This window comes from Vigna unguiculata, chromosome 7 (genome assembly GCF_004118075.2).
Source record: "Vigna unguiculata cultivar IT97K-499-35 chromosome 7, ASM411807v1, whole genome shotgun sequence".
Lineage (NCBI taxonomy): Eukaryota > Viridiplantae > Streptophyta > Magnoliopsida > Fabales > Fabaceae > Vigna > Vigna unguiculata.
Genome location: NC_040285.1, coordinates 35023378 through 35044327, shown reverse-complemented (window position 1 = coordinate 35044327; position 20950 = coordinate 35023378). Strand labels below are relative to the sequence as shown.

The 20950-nt window shown below is 33.8% G+C and overlaps 2 protein-coding genes across 3 annotated transcripts; both read left to right on the top strand.

Moving 5' to 3' along the window:
- Positions 1–433: 433 nt before the first annotated feature.
- LOC114192250 (E3 ubiquitin-protein ligase XBAT33-like) lies at positions 434–5803 on the top strand. Of its 2 annotated transcripts, none has more exons than XM_028081909.1 (11): positions 434–533; positions 611–898; positions 1031–1090; positions 1475–1546; positions 1747–1931; positions 2333–2493; positions 2574–2632; positions 2712–2758; positions 2845–2988; positions 4434–4525; positions 4844–5803. In XM_028081909.1, the coding sequence occupies exons 2-11, from the start codon at positions 722–724 to the stop codon at positions 5383–5385; spliced, it is 1539 nt and encodes a 512-aa protein (XP_027937710.1). In that variant the 5' UTR covers positions 434–533; positions 611–721; the 3' UTR covers positions 5386–5803. The 2 variants fall into 2 exon arrangements, with proteins under 2 accessions (XP_027937710.1, XP_027937711.1); XM_028081910.1 differs by having other exon boundaries at positions 445–533; positions 620–898.
- A 10571-nt stretch (positions 5804–16374) lies between these two features.
- On the top strand, positions 16375–20588 carry LOC114192736 (leucine-rich repeat receptor protein kinase EMS1). The gene has a single exon (XM_028082535.1). It carries the CDS (start codon positions 16559–16561, stop codon positions 20432–20434), a length of 3876 nt encoding a protein of 1291 aa, XP_027938336.1. The 5' UTR covers positions 16375–16558; the 3' UTR covers positions 20435–20588.
- Positions 20589–20950: the final 362 nt, after the last annotated feature.

The window sequence follows — 20950 nt, the reverse complement described above, 5'->3', positions numbered from 1 at the left end:
AAAAAATTCTGAATTACACAACTTTAAAATTGCTTGACATAAGTAGTTCTTAGCACAACAACATACTAATAATTAAGCTTGTGAAGGAAGGTGACAGATACTAATTTCACAACATTCAAATGACATAAATCCTTATACCTTTAAATGACCCACACATTTAAGCTGGGAAGATAATTCTTTGGAAAATGAGAGCAATAAGAATAAAGAAAAAAAATTTGATTGAGCACAGAAAAAGGGTCATACATTATGATTTATGAGTGTGATGTGCTACCCACTTTAAGACCCCAGAAACTAGAACTCTCTAACAATTATAATTTTAAAAAACTGATTTTATTGTTTTTTGTTGTGTGCGGAGAACCAATATTAGTAAATTTGTTTACTCTGAATAAAACTGATTAACCATTTGGTGATAAATTTAAAATTTCTTAATCAGGAACTGTCCATTTATATTAATTTGGTTATAGAAAAAAATGGAAAACAAAAAGGTGGTTGTGGATCCAACAATGTAAAAGAAAAGCAGAGATGAAGAGAAGGTAAAGTTTAGTGGAAGCGTATTGATTGCGAAGTATATAGGTTAATTTATTTATTTTTTGCTGATTTGTGTTTTTAGACAAAACAGAAGCAAGAACAAGAAGCACAAAGACAACAGCGACCACAACACAACACATGTTGGTTGAACCTTACACGTCAGCATAGTGAAACGTTGCGTGTTGATTGAGAGATGGGAAATTCGTTCGGGTGTTCGGCCTCCGGCGAGAGGCTGGTGTCGGCGGCGAGGGACGGCGACTTGGTGGAGGCGAAGATGCTTTTGAACTGCAACCCCTGTCTCGCCAAGTATTCAACATTCGGTGGCCTCAATTCCCCTCTCCATTTTGCAGCAGCCAAAGGCCATAACGAGGTATCTTAGTTTCACTATCCACAAACATATCCAATCTAACGTAACCCTTTTAATTTTATTTATTTATTTATTTATTGAATTTTGTTTTCTCTTTATTTATCTGTTTATTACTCTCTGTTGGGGTTCCGTTAGATTGTGGCATTGCTGCTGGAGAATGGAGCTGATGTGAATTCCAGAAATTATTGTGGCCAGGTGAGATTTTCTTAATTTTATGAATACTGCTGGGTTTTATTTGCAAACAAACAATAAATAAAAATGCATCATGTGGGGACAGATTGGTGAGATGGTTATACTTAGTTTAGTGTTGAATTTTTCGATATTGGAGTATTCCATTTTTTCATTTCGGGTAGGATTCTGTTCAGTGAGGCGAGTTGCTGTCTGTAAGGAAGCATAGGTAGACTGTTCATTGTAATTAGCAATTAGATCGATGGATCTGGTGTCAATGCAATAGAAGAATGATAACATTAAGCTCTTTACCAAAATTTCTTTGGATGTGTTCACCCTCCCCCTATATGTGTGTATACGTGTATCTTTACTAATTTGATACTATGGTTTACCTTGGTTCTTGATTTGAAGACGGCCTTGATGCAAGCTTGTAGATATGGGCACTGGGAAGTTGTACAGACACTTCTACTCTTCAGATGCAATGTGAGTCCGATTTTATTTTATTTTTCCCCTCTGAACTTTTCTAGCTTTCACCATATGTTTGTATTTACTAGGCATAGTTTTTGTTTTTAAGAAACTACCTGCTAAGTGGGACTTCATTGCTTTGTTTGAGAGTATTTACCTCTTTTTACATGGTAAATGTTGATTTCAAAATCACTGGGTTGTTCTCTTTTAAATAACAGGTTATGAGGGCTGATTACCTTAGTGGGAGAACAGCTCTTCACTTTGCAGCTGTGCATGGGCATGTAAGATGTATTAGACTTGTTGTGGCTGACTTCGTACCAAGTGCACCTTATCAAGCTATACATGCTTGCACAAATATTGACAAGGATGGTGGATCAAATGTTAAAGGAAAACATGAACATAGGTACCGTTTCCTTTTCATTATTATTTATTTCCCAAAACAGGATGTCATTGTAGTGAATTTTGTATGTTATAATTTCCATTTGACTAATAGGGTTTAATGATTGGTATGCTTTGACAGTATGTAATATGATTTTATTTAAATTTTCTTTGTATATGCAATTTTTTAGTTTGATTTTTCTCAAGTGTCTTTCATATGCAAGTACATGATTAGTTCCACATGAATAAACATATCTTAGACAAAAAACTTAGTTGCAAAAACTATACATGATTTTATTGGGGGGATGATGACAATGAGATATTTTTTAGTGCTTGCTGTTATGAGTGATTGAAGGCCTCACTTTACGAGAGTTTTCTTTTAGGTTTGCTATATTTTTGCAATTTATTTACTTTATTCCAGTGCAGTGCCCTGTCCAAGTTTGTAAATAAGACTGCTGATGGTGGTATCACTGCCCTTCACATGGCTGCGTTAAATGGGTACTTTGATTGTGTACAGCTTCTGCTTGATCTTAACGCCACTGTGTCTGCTGTGACATTTCATTACGGAACATCTATGGATTTAATCGGTGTGTCTTTTATTTAGTGTGCTAAATATCTCTTAAGGTTGTTTCCCCCCTTTCAACATTACTAATGTGATTTGATCTAGGGGCTGGAAGTACTCCTTTGCATTATGCTGCTTGTGGAGGCAATTTAAAATGCTGTCAGGCAAGATTTGATTTAGCTTTGATTTTAGTATGCCTAGTGCCTTTTCCTTTGAAACTGGAACTCATGTTATTCTTTTCAGATCCTTGTTGCACGAGGTGCAAGTCGGATGGCTTTAAATTGCAATGGGTAAGATATTATGAATGTTTATTTAGTGGAAACTTTGACTTGCTTGATATATCATATTGATACAAATTTTAACCTTTTACCCCTAGGTGGCTTCCTCTTGATATTGCTAGGATGTGGGGGCGTCACTGGCTTGAACAATTACTGGCACCCAGTTCTGATACCACAGTACCTACATTCTCTCATTCAAATTACTTGTCCTTGCCTCTCATGAGTGTGCTCAACATAGCTAGGTATTTTGCAATCCTCTGTTTCTGTTTCTCCAACCAAGTACTTTTCATGTGGAAATCTATATAGGTAATGAAAATAACATACAACTAGTGAAAGATTTCTGTGTATATTTTTTGCAGATTATTTGGAACAATAATCCCATTGAAAATAAAAGTAAAGTAATTTAGGTAAGGCATGCAAGTAGGCTTGTGTAACTTTGATCAACCCTCATTCAGATAAGGAAAGGAGAACTTGTGGACCCATCAGTATGGAACCTTAATTTACACATAATTAAAAAATGAATTATATATTACCAGACAACCTTCATTAAACTTTGGTTCACTTTGTAAGATTAAAAAAAGAGAAACCATGCCTTTTCAATTTCCACGACTATTTGGAATTATGAGTGGACATCTATATTTGCTCTTTGATTGGTTTCTCTCTCCAATGTCAATGTTATAACCTTTTGTTAGATTAGGGTTTTCTAACTCTTTTTCATTCAGTTAGTGAGTTGTAACTAATATGTTGTAAACTGGGTTATAAAAACCCCAACTTTTGATAATAATAAAGGGGTAGAAATTATTCAGTTTAATAGTTCAATAGTGATTGTGTGTGGAGTGAAAAAGGCTTGTACCTGATGAGTTCCGGAGTTAATCCGTGAGTGGCATTCGGTGCAGGCGGTGGAAAAGTAATAGAGCAGTGCAGGTAGTGTGAGGATGAGGCGGTGATTAGTGATTAGGGAGATGTGAGTCGGTGATTAGACAAAGAATACAAAAGTTATGACAGTCAATGTTCAATTCTGTAAATACCCCAGAAACTTTAGATTCTTGAATTATCATTAAAAGTGATAAACGAAGGAAGTCAGGTGTAATTAATGCTGATGGGAAAGGATTTAGATTCTAAAAATTGCACGGAGAAAATAACTTTATAGATTTATCTGTGGTTAGCATAGGGGGAATTCTATTGAAATGGAAATTGAAGGTTTCGATGGGAAGTATTTGGAAATAAAAGAATGTTGGAATGGCTATATAGTGGAATTGGGTTAAATAGTCTAGGAAAAATAATATAGTTCATTCCTGTGAATTTTGAACAGTAAGCAATGCAAATGAGCGTAATCTTGAGAAGTTGAGTATTACATCAGAACTGCGTAGACTGCTATAGTTGCCATGTGATGCACCTTCTATTGATTGATAATATAAAAAATATGTAGGTTGAATGAAACTTTGAAATGTCTATGGACACGACCCAATATTTTGAAAGTAAATTGTATCTTGCATTTTGTCTTTACTGCAAAAATTTATTTATGAAATCTACTGCAACTAAATCTAGTTGCGTTGTCTAACCTAGCATGACAAATTTGTTAATTTATATGTTAGCTCAAGGATATTTTTGTTCATAAATACTAACAATAGGGGAAGACTCGTTCCTATGATGAAAAATGGCTAAGATTGATTTGAAATAACTGCAGAGAGTATGGGTTACAATCATCTACAACCTCCTCTGATGAGATTGACATTTGTGCTGTATGTCTGGAGAGACCTTGTTCAGTGGCTGCTGAAGGTACTGCATTCTTTATCTTTTGAATATATGTTGCTTGCCTTCTGTTTGTAAATATATAATGAACTGCATCCTACTTCCTCAGACATTGATTATGCTAGGAAGTAAGGACTACTTTCCAGAATCCAAAAATTACAGTCAGAAATATCATTCAGAGTATAATAAGCTACCACACCTGTGTGTGTAGCAGCTTCTCATCCTCTGACACCATATTTTCTTCCTTTTTCCTTGACAAATTTTCAAGATTCTGGTATTAGAGTTTGAAAAATGTATTCACTTTTGAACAACAGCTTAAGTGATACCATTAGATCATACTTGCAGGATGTGGGCATGAGCTTTGTGTAAGATGTGCGCTTTATCTTTGCTCAACAAACAATGTTTCTTCTGAAATGGTTGGCCCTCCGGGCTCTATCCCTTGCCCTCTCTGTAGACATGGAGTTGTCTCTTTTGTCAAGTTACCAGGTTCCCAAGCAAAAGAAAATAAGTTACACATGTCCTTGGGCCTGTGTACCCCTTGCATGCTACATCCACGTGACCTAGATCAGCCATCCATCTCTCGTACACCTGACATTGGAAGAAATCGTGTAGCTTCTGTTCCATCAGAAATACTCTGCCCCGTCACTTGTAGTCCATTCCCATCTATGGCAATTCCCTTATGTACCTGCAACGATGGTCCATGTCCATCATTTGAACCCCGAGAAGTAGAAACACGAGATGAATCACCTAATCACTCTCAAGCATCAACAATGGATCAGGATAAAATTGAAGGGCCAAGATTGGATAAAACAACTTGCTCTAGCATGTTTTGGGGTAGAAGAAGTTGCAGCAGGGAGCACCAATGCAATTCAGAGATAAATGCTTGACGCGTGTGGTGCTTACATGACCCACTCTTCTGTTGTGGATGCATGGTATGGTAAACTTAGATCAACACTTCAATCCACAATTGCCTCATTAATCAGCCTCCAGAGGTGGAACTCGGGATATCTATAGGAGAAAAAACTGCCCTGCAGATCTGCTTGGCGGCATAGGCTCTATGCTATAGGTGATAGATACAATTCTGGTGTTTCAGCAACACAGCCACCCTCTGGATATGTTCTTTTCTGATATTCAGAGTGTGTGTGTAATTAGTTTGGGTTTCTTAAGATTGTTATTGTGATTTATTGTAATTGGATTTCACTTTACCGAAAAAGAAAAAGTTTCTATTCAGGGGGAAAGGAATACCGTATGCTTTTTATAGCATGTATCACGTTTGGAGCATCTGTATATTATGTTTGTGATGAATTTTATAGTTTTACAGAGACCGAAGTTGGGGACTGAAACCTGCTGATGCAGTTATGAAAACCTGTTTCTGTGGAGTTTGAGGGTTTGTCTAAGCATTAATATGGCGCTGCTGAAATAGTGATTATTGATAGTGATGCAATGGTAGACTAATTGTGTTGCAGGTTCCTCCAAATGCATTTTCCTTATTTTACTTTGCACATTTTGCTTTTATTATTTTCTAATTGTCAATAATAATAAATATAAACCCTTAAAATAATATTATTTCAATAAAAACAAAATGAGAAAGATATGATGGAAATAGATACTATTTAATAGGCAACGACTTTCTTTTCCATGAGAATATCAGATATTTACTTCTTTCTCACGACAATATAAACAATGTAAAATATAAAGAGATTAATTCATAATACATAAGGAACATAGAAATGTTTATTTTCCTCTTCCCATTAAAAAAAACTTGAAACAAGTAATAAAAGCCTAGTAAACAATGTCGTGGGAAAACAAAATAAATATTATCTCCACTGCTGTGTAAAATAAAAAAAAAAACATGGTAATGGATTATTCGTATTCTGTAACTGCAAGATATTATGACCCATGTGGAACGACCATTTTGAAACTTTTGAAAATTGTCAGGCCCAAATAAAAAATCAAAATCTGGGCCTTTTGCATTCTTTTTTGGTATGAAATTTGCTTTCCCTTTTTCATTCCTTCATCTGGTTTTTATTGAAACTAATAATTATTTTATTATTAATTAAAAAAAACTATTAAAAACATGCAAAGTTATGAGAGCTAATCATTGAAGAAAAATAACATTTTAAAGAAGTTATAATTTTTAATAATCGTTAGTAAAAAATTGAAATGTATAAGAGAATGTGCTAATAATATTACTCTTTCCAAAAGCCTCCCTACCAGTCCACTCACCTTCTCATAATTATTTTGAATTTCTGTATAAATATTGAAGTTTAATTCTCTTTTTAATTTTGACTGTTTCTCAGTCATACTTTCAAGTTACACTGTTTTTAATATACTTTAAAATATCATAATTAACGTAACTTAGAATACAATAAAAAAAAAGTAAAAATAAAACCAGTAAAATTTGAAAAGAAGAGAAAAAAAAATTAAAATGTCTTTATCCATATGATGATAATAATGGGACCTCATTTTGTTGTTCCTAAAGCCTAGAGTTGCAGTAGATATTATAAGGTTTGAAGATGATTGTTAAGTAACCATGCTTCTCTATTAAATAATTGAGTCTAGTAATTGTTAGGCAATTATTAACACTTCACTCACATCACATGTTTCAATGTTTGAAGAATTTGTTGTTGGTCAAAATGTTCCCTCCTTCACTCCTTTTTGCTTTTTCACATCACTCTTCCTCTTCTCTATATCATAGGCCCAACACAAAAGTCAAACACTTCTTATTTAAAATTCATTTCTACAATTAACAACAAAACAAAGTTAAGGTGGTTTCGATGTTTTCCTTTCTTTCTTTTTGACCACAACATATTTCCTTTTTTTCTTTTTTTTTATTTCTCATTTTCAACAGTCTACATGGAAAATGAGTAAACAGTTGATTTCATTTTACTTTTTTTATAAAAAAAAGAGAGAGTTAAGAATAGAAAATAGCACTCTCGTAGTTGATATTCAAGAAAATGAAAAGCTAAAAATATTTTCTTAAACTAAAAAAATTGTATTTTTTTTCATTGATGGAAAATGTACCATCGTACTATTCATTTTTATTTTTGTTGTTTTACATGTCATATGTCTGCTAAAATTACCATGATGGTTGTGTTTTATTTTGTTTCAGTTTGTCTTGTTTTTGTCATGTTATTTGTCGCTTATTACATTCTTTATTTAGAAAACTAAGAAAAGACTAATTATTTTAGAAACATTCTTATTTATATTTGATCAGAAAATTTAAATAATTAACAATACTTTTAGCTACCATAATAAGCAAACTCTCATCAAGGAAAAATACTTGATCACACCAATTTGTTTTTTTCTTAAGTATAGACGATGTAGAAAGAAGTAACTGTTTTATATGTTTTATGGATATCATTCAAATTCGGCAGCAATCCAAAAAAAAAAAAAACAAATCAGTATTAAACTCTAATGTTTTAATATTTTTATTACCATGATTCATTGTGAAGTGTATTAATGAAATATATATTCATTGATTTATTAATCGATTATACAAATTTTTAAAAATAAAATTTAATTCTATAATATTAATTAATCTAGCTATCTCCCTTAATTTAAAAAGTGCAATATAGTATTATTTGGTAGTAAATGATACCAGTTTGAAAGCAACAAAAAAATGATGTAAGAAGGTTGATTTAGTGGTGAGTAAAAGGAAGAATAATAATGAGTGGTGAGTAAAAATGATGAAATGATGATTGCATTGTATGGTGTATGGTGTAGGTTGTTGATGATTAATGAAAAAGATAGGGAAAATAATGAAATGGTAGGAGCGGTGCATATAGTAATAGCGGTGCTGCAGTTACAATTTACAACAACTTGATGACAAAAACGAATTAATAAGTGCGGTGCCATCGAATTTCCGACAGCAGTGCGGCGTAGCTTCTACTTAGGGTGGCTCTAAAAGTGTTGTTCTCCAATTTCCTATTATTTTTTATTTATAAAACCAATAATAGAAGACGAAATAAATAATTTTAAAAATAATAGATTATTTTGTACTTTTACTCGTTTTTCTTATTAAACACCTCCCTTTCTTAATTTATTTTATTGCATTTATTTATTTTTTATTTTACACACAAAAACATATTAGTAACATAATTCAATATACTGTATAAGGTTTCTTATAGTGTTAATTCAATATATTGTAAAATAACTTGTGAATTACTTAATATTGTGACAATAATTTAAGTTTGATTCTTAATTCTACATCAGATAAAAATAATAAAATTGAACATGATATAAACATAAAATTTAAAATCTAATATTTCGATGTTTTTGGTTAAAAATGGTGTAAATATGGCTAAACTCATGTCAAATTTATACAGTTTTCCATTATGAACACAAAAAAAACCCATCGGTTAATACCATTTTCTGCATTGTTTCTAACCTTTCATAATTTTGTGATAAGTAGATTTATATAAATTAGATACATACTCTACATTTTCAAGACATTGTGTACTCAGATCAAGATTCCAACCAAAAGCAAACAAAATCGATAAATTATTTATAAAAAAATGAGAATTTATTTTGAAAGATAAAGACAACCGTACTTCATTGAAACAGTGATGTAGAAAGCAGGCAAATATCAGGTGCGAGAATGAAGGCTTTTTAACCAGGATTGTGAAAAAGATATTAATGGTAATGCTAGAAATATAATTTCAGATTCTATTATATTTGACAAACCTTTTACCCAAGAAAATAATTTCTCAACTAACATAAAATAAAATAATAAACTCAAAGTTTATTATATAATTACAAACATTTATTTGTTAGGTTTACACAAAAAAGATTTACCAGAAAAATATAATATATAATATTAATGAGATACGAGCTCAACTATATAAAACATTAATATCTTCTTAACTCAACACACTTTAAGATGATAAATTTATACATCTTTATACTTGAATTTTTAACATCATTGTGAAGACGTGATATTTTAATTGTTGTAACATATTTGAACGGTGAAGGGCAATGTTAGGTCGCGATTGATGATATCCGAATGTAGGCATAAAGTGTCAGAAAAATGGCAGTGTGAATTGATTTGGGATTCCAGAAAATGGTTGGAATTGATTTGGGATTAGAAGAGATAGTTTTGAGTAGAAAAATGATAAAGATTCGAGTTGAAGTGCGAAGGGCCCCAACACATTACTGCGCAATGGCACTAGTGCATGATGATATTTACAACCGCGTACTTTCATCCAACCTTTTTCAGTACACTGCTTCAACCAATTTCTCATCCTTCCAACTTCACTGCTCACTACCTAACTATGCCACACATTATTATCAATGGAAGACCCCCAAAACCCTTTCACTTCAAACAAAAACAAAAAACAAAAGTGATTGTGATATTCAAAACCCATCAAGAATCTCGCTTTCTTTCTCACTACTCTGTTCGCATTAAAGCTGATAGAGAAGCAGTCAAAATCACACACTTAATTTGGCCTCGCTTAATTGCCTTTGCTCACGCAATGTCATATCACAATCTTTCTCAATTTTCCAGTTTTGGGACATTTTTTTTATGCAGTTCAAAAATCAGCAGTGACCAAACTGAGGAAATTTTTTCCAAGTTTTCAGACACTTTTAGCGTACACGCTTCCATGAATACCATGGGATCGTAATTATAACGCAACACCAAACTCACTCTACCCCATTTTCGACACTGCCTTTATTTTGGTTTCTTTGGTGCTTTAGCTGACGAACGCAAATACAATTCACTGTGTGTGTGTGTGTGTGCAGGACATAGTCACATAGCAGTGAAAATGTGAGTTGTAAGTGGTTGGAGCTTGTGTCTTTTGGCTTTTGGGGCCCCCTGCATGCTCCCACTTTTCATCACTCATTCTTTCCTTTCCCTACAAAATTACCCATTAATTTGAATTCACTTTTCAGCATGGCTATTCCAAATTCTAATCTAAACAACAGTCACGGAAAGTGCTCCTGAAACTTCCAACCATTGTTCGCTCATGTTGAGTGCTGTTCTTCTATCATCATCTTATATACATTATGAGTTGGTGTGGGGTATTTCATGGACCAGTTGCTTTCAAACACATGTGTATATACCTATGCTCTGTCTCTTCAACTTATAAAATATGCAGCCAAATTATGAAAAAGTGTCTAAGGTTTAACCTATAGCTAGATCATAGTGAAAACAATGCTTCGCATGACAAAACAGGAGGATAAGTTAGAAAAAGAAAAGGAAAAATCCAGTTAAGTTTAACCGAAGAAAACACACAAATTTATTACTTTATAATGGAAAAAATTACTTGACATCAATAATTTTAAAAAATATAAACAAGAAAAAATTAAAGTAAAAAATAACGAAAGATAGTACCAATTATGTGTAAAAGTATATTTTTTTTTTGGGTAAAGTGCCTTAATAATTTCGATGTATAGTTGTTTAAATCTGAAATCAAATCCCAATTGCTGGAAAATGGTAAAATATTAATGAACTTATTACGATTTCTATTCGCGGCTTCTTCTTTCTTTCTTAATTGTTTAATTGTATGATTCGGTTCGGGGTTAAAAGCAAAAATTTTTAGATGAGGGTTTTTTAATTGATAAAAATATTATACTTTTTTATTTTTTTTATTTAAGTTTTGTAATGAGTTAAATTTATAAAAGGAGAGGCAGTGATAAACAGTGCTCAACTTTTAAGTTTTAAGGATACTTCCAAATTTAATTTATTTTTGATTTATTATTTAATTTACTTTTGTATTGCTTGACTTTATGTGGATTACGGAACATTACATTAACAAAAGACTTAATTTTGAGTACAGGGTCTCGATGGTAATTTGACCTACTCTCATCGTTACACTGCCTGACATCATTATTATAACGTAACCATAAAAAACATCTTAATTTCGTACCATCAGCTGAGCTGGACAAAAATTGTTCAGATTTCAGATTCTCATATTATCCGCTGCAACTTCCTTTAACAGATTTGTACCAAATATCAACAGCTCCAACACAATGATTTCAAAAGTGGAAATAAATTGTATAAGTCATGAAAATCAAATAAGGTACTTGTTTTAAATCAAAATATGATTTGAGAAAATATTAGGAAATGTATTTGTAATTTCCTATCCACGGAAGTATGAAAGTTTAGCACATTTTATATGGGTGTTAGGAGGAAATGTTCCCATGTTTGAATTCTTAACTTGGCGGCAGTAGTTATATTTATTATTAATATAATAAGCACATTTTAGTTTTTTTTATATTTAACAAAAATGGCGTGATTGGAATGGGCAAGTCAAGAATTGAAAATATGAGTGACATGCAGCAGTGAATTGAAGGTGACAAAAATATAACTCCAGAAAATGATGTGTTGAAAACAGTAAAATTGATAGTTGGCTTATTACCGCAAAATTTAACAAAAAGAAAGCGCAAAATTCTTTAGAATGCAAACCTATGAAATTACAATCAAACAAGTGTGATGAATGTGTGATGCGAGTAAATCGCAGAACCAATTCAATGCACTGACATTCACAACCATGAAATGATGTTACTGTACATTAGTATTTGTTGTATAAGTTTAAGTGAAAAAAAAAAAATGAATCGGAGATGGCGATGGATGAATGAAGGCAGGTAGGGAAGATTTTTGCATGGGTGATAGGAATGTTGGAAGTTGATTAGTACAAGAAACTGTTTTGGATTGAAAGTGATAGCTATTGTAAATGTTTCTGCCTGCTCTCAGTTGCCACCATGAGGACCACCTCTAACTGAAGTTCCTCTGCTCCCAACATAGGAACTGTGAATTTTTTTAAATATCTCCTAATGAAACCTTAATTGAAAATAAGGTTTGTTAATTATCTAAAATGTTGAAATGAATGGTGAATATAGAAAGTATTGAGGATTGAAATGGGTCACAAGCAAAGAGTGAAGCGGGGAAAAGTGTTGGAGCAAGATTGCTTTATGCAGCAGAGAAAACTTTTTGGTTAGAGGGACCACTGAGGCATGCACATGATATTCTTGATATGGTACGGTGAAACAATGAGTAAAGTGTAGATTTGGTGTTGAACCATAACCACCTTTTTTCTGTATCCCCTGCATCTCAGATATTCTCAACACTCGACGTTACTACTGATGTACCATTACTAATACACTCAATTACTGCAAAAGCTCAAACATTTTAAATAAATTCAACTCACCTTTGTGGCAGCCTTTGCCTCAATTCATACATCCTCGTTTCATTCTACTTCACCTTCTTTTGTTTTCTCTTTTGTGCTTATATCTCCTCTGCCTCAATCAAAAGTTTCCTTACCTGTGTTTGTTTTGTTCCATGGGGGGCATTAATTATTTTATGATAAAGACCAAATAGATCAAATCTTTGATGTTCAGACAGTTATATTTTTATGTAAAAGGAGTTGTGTTTTGTGTCTTTCACTGATGATTATAATTTTTTGTCTAATAATAAATAATTAATTTTAATAATTAGTATCAGAGTCAAATATAGCAAATATAGCATGTGGCATCAATTATCACAAAAATACTTATAGTTTTTTACCTGATGACAAACAATGGATCCTAACCGGTTTTAACATTTAAAAATTTGAAAGAACCAGAACGCTCACAATTCTTGTTTAGTTTTATTAAACGTAGATTGTTTTTAAAATATAAAATTTTTCTGTTAAATAAGATTTTCTCCATGTCAAGAACGTTGAAAATAATTGAATTTTGGTGCCATGAATTTTCGTTCATAGTCCCTTGATTAATGGGACAATACTATAGCTATTGCCTTTATAAACACTTATCATACATATTTGTCTCTCTCCTATGATATTATATAACCAATAAATTTATTATTTTCTTCTACGCTTCAAAATTAGACGAGATCTGAAGTTTAAACGAAATATTTGTACTAAATTTCATATATACACTTCTTTTTCACGTGACCAAAGACGAACTACTCTAGGTAAAAGGCTACTAGGATATAGACAATTTAGAAACTTTGTTTTTACTTTATTTGGATTAGAGTGTGTAAAGTCAAATATTGATTTGGAGAGAAAATGAATGGAATGGAATGGAATGTGATTCAGTTTAATAAAAAGATAGCATATTTTTGTAGAAAATTTACTAGTAGATATGATTGATTTTTCTGAACTGATGAAAGCTGATAAATTGTTTTATAATATAATGTCAAAATTGCACTTTTAAAAATTTAAATATTTTTGTTCAAAAACATTATTTGAGAGAATGAAAATAAGTTACCTTTAAAAATATTTTTTATTTATTGTCAATAATAGTTATAAAAATAAATAAATAAGGTTATTTTTAAAAATAATTAAATGTTGAATGTAAACAATTACCACACATTTATCATTTTTTCCTCATTTTTTTTTTCAAACTTCTGTTAGAAATCATCACAAATCATGTAAACTAAACAGGCACAATTGTCATGTATCACCTCAAATTAATCCTCACAAATAATGATTATAATAAATAATCTAAACCAACCCCTACATAGAGAATTCTAAATGACACAGTAAAATAGTTTTTATATTTACATATGATAATCAAACATTCCTTAAAACCCATTTTCAATTTAAACAGGATCTCATGAACAACACATAAATATTATAGATTAATTAAATTAAGTTAAAATAACTTTATGTCGATTGGTCTACATATTTAATTTACATAATATCGTATTTTTTATTTGAAACTTTAAAACATAACTATTTTAACGAGTAAAATAATATAAATATGTTAACTTCAAGGAATATTGATGTAATCATAAAAAGGTTACTTTAAATTCAAACTATTTGTTAATCTTAAAGTAATGGTTGAATATAATATTTCTAATTAAAATATAATTATTTGTATTTAATAATATTATGGAGAGAAATTAATTTACCTAATTTCTACCATCAACAATTGATCCACGGCAATTGATTCAACAAAATACAATGCGACTTCATATCCAGTGTATTGAAAATAAAAATCTTAAATTGATTTGAAATAAAAAAAAAAAAAAATAGGAGAAACAGAAAGTTTTGTCTTTTTAAAAAAAGGGCAAAAATGGAATGGCAGAAAGGTGGAAATAGAAGTTGCAGGGTTTGAAAATATTGGAAAAGTGGATATGCTTCCGCGGAAGAGACATGTGAGAGTGAGAGAGACAGTGTTTGGTTTGAAGCCACCATTGCTCTGATTTCATCACTCACTCACCAATGTCCCTTCAAATCACTTACCCCACAACACATTTTTCCGTCGCTTCGTAATGACCAAAATAACCTCACTTTCACACTCATGCCCAAATCCCAATGTGCACGCATTTTAATTATTCTTCAAAAATTATTTTATAATTTCTTTAAAGAAACATAATACTAGATACATATAAAAGAATAACTTTGAAGCATTAATATGTAGTTATACTACTTTATAGAAAAAAGAATAATAAGAAAAAGAGAGCAAAGAGAAAAAAATAAATATTAAAGGAAACTTGCTGACATGACATGTACCTGTGGAAAGGAAACAAACAAAAAGAGTGCACATTGCATAAACCTTTGATTCCAAAGCAACGAAGATAAAAGAAAGTGTGTTATAGTTTAATCTAAAGAAAAGTTGGAATCTTTTTGGACTTTATATTAGGAATGTAACTATAACCGTGTAATGTGCAAATCCCACAAACTTGCCCAATCCTATAACTATTTTAAATCTCTTATAAATTTAGTTATTGTGGAAACAAAAGTGAATAGCATAAGAAACCCAAGAGATAAAGAGGAGACAAACATCCCTAATTCAATGAAAAAAATATGGACACAATCCTTGTTTTCTGAAGACCTTAGCCAATAGCTTAGGTATGTCCAAAATTACTATAATCTTAGAAAGTAAGGTGCAGTTGTTAACTGTTTGAGGAGTTTTGAGGAACAATGATTAAGTCTTAAGAATAATACTAAACCAGATTAAAAACAAATATGCCGATTCACTTTGATATTTTCACTGTTTAAGATTAAAAAACAAAGATTGTGAATGGTTCTTCCGTGAAAGATTCATTTTGAACTTCCATTAATAAATGGAAAGCAGTACTAAAGTAACAGTCAAGTGGTTGATCCAAATAGTTTTCATTTTTTTAAATTTAAATTTCTTACTGTTGTTGGACTTGTTTAAAACAAATATTTAAATTCAGTTGGATCACCAATTTCATGGTTAAAAAAATTAAGTTGGGGTACAAAATTTGTATTAAAATGTCTGTTTCTTTTTTTATGGAAAACTGTAAATATTAATTTTATAAATATAAAATAAATAATAAACTGCCAAAAAATATTTAAAATAAGCATGAATTAAATATTTATTGATAGAATATATAATTTACACTTTAAACACATTAATAAATCATATGCATATTTTAGCTTTGCCAATAGGTGACAATTGTCATACATTTTAAAATTTATAGATAAACATGCATTAAACCGTCGTTGATAAATTTTCATTTATTTCAAGAATTAATAAAATCATAAAAGAATAATCTTTCTATAGAAGTTTATTTAATGCATTAAAAGTCATTAGTTTTTCTTTGGTAATAACTGTCTTATATTTGAATAATGCATGTCTAGTGTTTCTTAATCAATTACTATATACCATGTTTACAATATTTTATTATTAAAAATACTTATAAAACTTATCTCTTCCTATCTCTGAACCCACTTTCATTATTTTTGTGGTTTTCTTTCCATATCATTTGCTCTTTCTCAATTAAAACAATGTGTAAGAGTATACTTTAAAATATATTTAATCTTACAGTTTACTTCAATAGTAAATAATTAAGACTAAATATGTATAAGATTATAAATAAAAATTAAATTTTCTCCAATATGTGTGGGAGTAGAAGATGAAGGGGTTGGGTTGGGAGTTTAGGTTTGAAGGCAAAGTAATATTTGGGGTTAGGGAAGGTAGAAGTCACGTGCTATGCGTGGTGCACTCTGACAAATAACCTCTTTTGGCATTGCCACTGTAGCTCTTCTCTCACTCAAACCAACTCCTTCATTTCATGGCAATGCCAGGTTTTCGTGCTGCTTCTACTACTACCCATTATCTTCCACCTTCTCCAACGCTGTTTGCATGCTTCATATTCCTCTAAACAAACCAAACCCTTCTCTCATTCTTCCCTCTGCCACTCTCTTCATGGCTCTTCCCTTCAACCTCGTACACTCCTACCTCGTCCTGCTCTTCTTGCTGTGTTTTTTGCATGTCACCGCAGACCAAAACAACGACAAGCTTTACCTCCTTTCCTTCAAAGAGGGTCTCCAAAACCCTCACGTTCTCCCCTCATGGAACCCCGCCACCCCGCACTGCGACTGGGTCGGCGTCAAGTGCCAACTTGGTCGAGTCACCTCGCTCTCTCTTCCCAACCGCAACCTCAGAGGAAAACTCTCTTCGTCGCTCTTTTCTCTCTCTTCACTCTCTCTCCTCAACCTACGTGACAACCAGCTCACCGGGGAGATCCCCAGCGAGCTCGGCGGGTTGCTTCAGCTGGAAACTCTCCGACTCGGCTCCAACTCGCTCGCCGGGAATATCCCGCCGGAGGTGGGGCTCTTGACCAAGCTATGCACTCTCGACCTCTCCGGGAACTCGCTCGTTGGAGAAGTGCCGGAGAGCGTCGGGAATTTGACCCGGCTTGAGTTTCTCGACCTCAGCAACAACTTTTTATCGGGTTCTCTTCCGGTGAGTCTCTTTACCGGAGCGAGGTCTTTGATTTCCGTTGATATCTCGAACAACTCGTTTTCCGGCGTAATCCCGCCGGAAATCGGGAACTGGCGGAACATCAGTGCTCTTTACGTGGGGATTAACAAGTTGTCTGGGACTTTGCCGAGGGAGATTGGGTTGCTTTCAAAACTTGAAATTTTCTACTCTCCTTCCTGTTCCATCGAAGGTCCTTTGCCTGAGGAAATGGCGAAGCTGAAAGCGTTGACCAAGCTTGACCTTTCTTACAACCCCTTGAGGTGTTCGATTCCCCGGTTCATTGGGGAGCTGGAGAGCTTGAAAATTTTGGACCTTGTGTTCGCCCAGCTTAATGGGTCGGTGCCAGCCGAGCTTGGGAAGTGTAAGAATTTGAGGTCCGTGATGCTTTCTTTCAATTCACTCTCTGGGTCTCTGCCTGAGGAGCTTTCTGAGCTTCCCATGTTAACCTTTTCTGCTGAGAAAAATCAGCTTCATGGGCCTCTGCCTTCTTGGCTGGGGAAGTGGAGCAATATCGATTCTCTTTTGCTCTCTGCTAACCGTTTTTCTGGGGTTATTCCTCCTGAACTTGGGAATTGTTCTGTGATGGAGCACCTCAGTTTAAGCAGCAATTTGTTGACAGGTCCTATTCCAGAGGAGCTTTGTAATGCTGCCTCACTTTTGGAAGTTGATCTTGATGACAATTTTCTCTCTGGTACACTGGAGAAAGTTTTCGTCAAGTGTAAGAACCTTACGCAGTTGGTTTTGATGAATAATAGGATTGTTGGTTCTATACCCGAGTATCTTTCTGAGTTACCCTTGATGGTGCTGGACCTTGATTCCAACAATTTTAGTGGGAAAATACCTTCTGGGCTGTGGAACTCATTGGCTCTGATGGAGTTCTCCGCTGCTAATAACCATTTGGAGGGTTCTCTTCCTGTGGAGATTGGGAATGCAGTTATGCTGGAGAGGCTTGTTCTTAGCAATAATCGTCTGACAGGTACTATTCCTAAGGAAATTGGGAGACTCTCAACTCTTTCAGTTCTTAACTTGAACGGGAATATGCTTGGAGGGAGTATCCCAACTGAGCTTGGTGGTTGCACTTCCCTCACTACACTGGACCTTGGAAATAATCAGCTGAACGGATCTATTCCTGAGAAACTGGTTGAACTGAGCCAATTGCAGTGTCTGGTTCTTTCTCACAATAATCTATCTGGATCCATTCCTGCCAAAAAATCTTCATATTTTAGACAGCGCAGCATCCCTGATCTGAGCTTTGTTCAGCACCTTGGCGTGTTTGATCTCTCTCACAATAGATTGTCTGGCCCCATACCCGATGAAATTGGGAGTTGCGCAGTGGTTGTGAATCTCCTAGTTAGCAACAACATGCTCTCTGGTAGCATTCCTAAATCACTCTCACTCTTGACGAATCTTACAACTTTGGATCTGTCTGACAACTTATTGTCGGGTTCCATTCCACTGGAGCTAGGAGGTGTGCTCAAGCTCCAGGGTTTGTATTTGGGACATAATCAGCTGTCAGGTACCATCCCTCAAAGCTTTGGAAAGTTGACTAATTTGGTGAAGCTGAACTTGACAGGAAATAAGTTGTCTGGTCCAATTCCGGTGAGTTTTGAGAACATGAAAGGGTTGACTCACTTGGACTTGAGCTATAATGAGCTTAGCGGCGAGTTTCCTTCTTCTCTTTCAGGAGTGCAGAGCCTTGTTGGGATTTACGTGCAAAATAACAGGCTTTCAGGCCAACTAGGGGAACTCTTCTCAAACTCCATGACATGGAGGATTGAGACAGTGAATTTAAGTGACAATTGCTTCAATGGGAACTTTCCGCGGTCTTTGGGAAATCTTTCTTACCTGACAAATTTGGATCTTCATGGAAACATGTTGACTGGAGACATTCCTTTAGACCTTGGGGATCTTATGCAACTGGAATATTTTGATGTTTCAGGTAATAAACTATCTGGAAGGATTCCAGACAAGTTATGCGGCCTAGATAATCTGGTTTACCTAGATGTGTCACGAAACAGGTTGGAAGGTCCAATACCAAGTAATGGTATTTGCCAGAACCTACCCAGAGTTAGACTTGCAGGGAACAGAAACCTTTGTGGCCAGATGTTGGGTATAAATTGTCAGGATAAAACCATTGGAAGATCAGTATTGTATAATGCATGGCGGCTTGCTGCAATTGCGGTTACAATTTTACTGCTAACTCTCACAATTGCTTTTGTTCTGCATAAATGGATTACCAGGAGGCAAACTAATCCTGAGGAGCTTCAGGAGCGCAAACTAAACAGTTATGTTGATCACAATCTTTATTTCTTGAGCAGTAGCAGATCAAAGGAGCCATTGAGTATCAATGTTGCAATGTTTGAGCAGCCTCTTCTGAAGTTAACTTTGGTGGACATCCTTGAAGCAACTGACAACTTCAGCAAGGCAAATATAATCGGAGATGGAGGTTTTGGAACTGTGTACAAGGCCACTTTACCTAATGGAAAAACAGTTGCTGTGAAGAAGCTTAGTGAGGCTAAAACGCAAGGTCATCGAGAGTTCATGGCTGAAATGGAAACCTTGGGCAAGGTGAAGCATCAAAATCTCGTTGAATTGCTTGGATATTGTTCAATCGGCGAGGAGAAACTGCTTGTTTATGAATATATGGTAAATGGGAGCTTAGATCTTTGGTTGAGAAATAAGACCGGGGCGCTTGAAATCCTGGACTGGAACAAACGTTACAAAATTGCAACTGATGCAGCTCGAGGATTGGCTTTCCTTCATCATGGTTTTATACCTCACATCATTCACAGGGATGTTAAGGCTAGCAACATCTTGCTGAATGAAGATTTTGAGCCAAAGGTTGCAGACTTTGGACTGGCAAGACTGATCAGTGCTTGTGAGACTCATATCACCACGGATATTGCTGGAACATTTGGTTACATTCCACCAGAGTATGGACAGAGTGGGAGATCCACAACAAGAGGAGATGTTTACAGTTTTGGGGTGATTTTGCTTGAACTTGTGACTGGTAAAGAGCCAACGGGACCAGATTTTAAAGAGATTGAAGGTGGTAACTTGGTTGGATGGGTTAGTCAGAAGATCAAGAAGGGACATGCTGCTGATGTTCTTGATCCATCAGTTCTTGATGCTGACTCAAAGCAGATGATGCTTCAAATGCTGCAAATCGCTTGTGTTTGCATATCTGACAATCCTGCAAACAGGCCTACCATGCTTCAGGTGCACAAATTCTTGAAGGGGATGAAGGGAGAGTAGTTCACTAGTATTTACAGCAACAATTAACTGAACTTGTCTAACAGAAGCTTTTAGATCAGTAATCTAATGTTGTGTATGTAGATCATGGTTTATCAATCTATATATGTATAAAAGCTCTTTCTTATCCATATGATTTCATGGCTTCACAGGTTCACACAGATGTTGATTGATTGAACTCTTCCATAGTTCAAATATGCTTGTAATGTGACTCTGACATTGCCTGATCATGCATTTTTGTATTTTTTTTATCATATTCATATCCATAAATAAAACAAAGTTAAAAGCAGCAATTACACCTCAAACTATTAATTGGAGTAATTATTCTATCATACGTTTAAGATTTGAATTTTATATAATTAATATAAATACATACAACTAAATCACTAAATTGGAATATATATATATATATATATATATATATATATATATATTTACAATAATTAATTAAATAAAAATTGTTAGAAAGGTTAAAATTAATGTAATAAAGTATAATTCACACCAAAAAAAAAGTGCAAA

What these genes read in the sequence shown, in the direction of transcription:
- LOC114192250 (XM_028081909.1), top strand. Translation starts at nt 722, where the DNA reads ATGGGAAATTCGTTCGGGTGTTCGGCCTCCGGCGAGAGGCTGGTGTCG. An exon ending in CAGCCAAAGGCCATAACGAG is followed by an intron (nt 899 to 1,030) that starts GTATCTTAGTTT and finishes GGGTTCCGTTAG; the next exon opens with ATTGTGGCATTGCTGCTGGA. An exon ending in AGTGTGCTCAACATAGCTAG is followed by an intron (nt 2,989 to 4,433) that starts GTATTTTGCAAT and finishes AAATAACTGCAG; the next exon opens with AGAGTATGGGTTACAATCAT.
- LOC114192736 (XM_028082535.1), top strand. Translation starts at nt 16,559, where the DNA reads ATGCTTCATATTCCTCTAAACAAACCAAACCCTTCTCTCATTCTTCCC.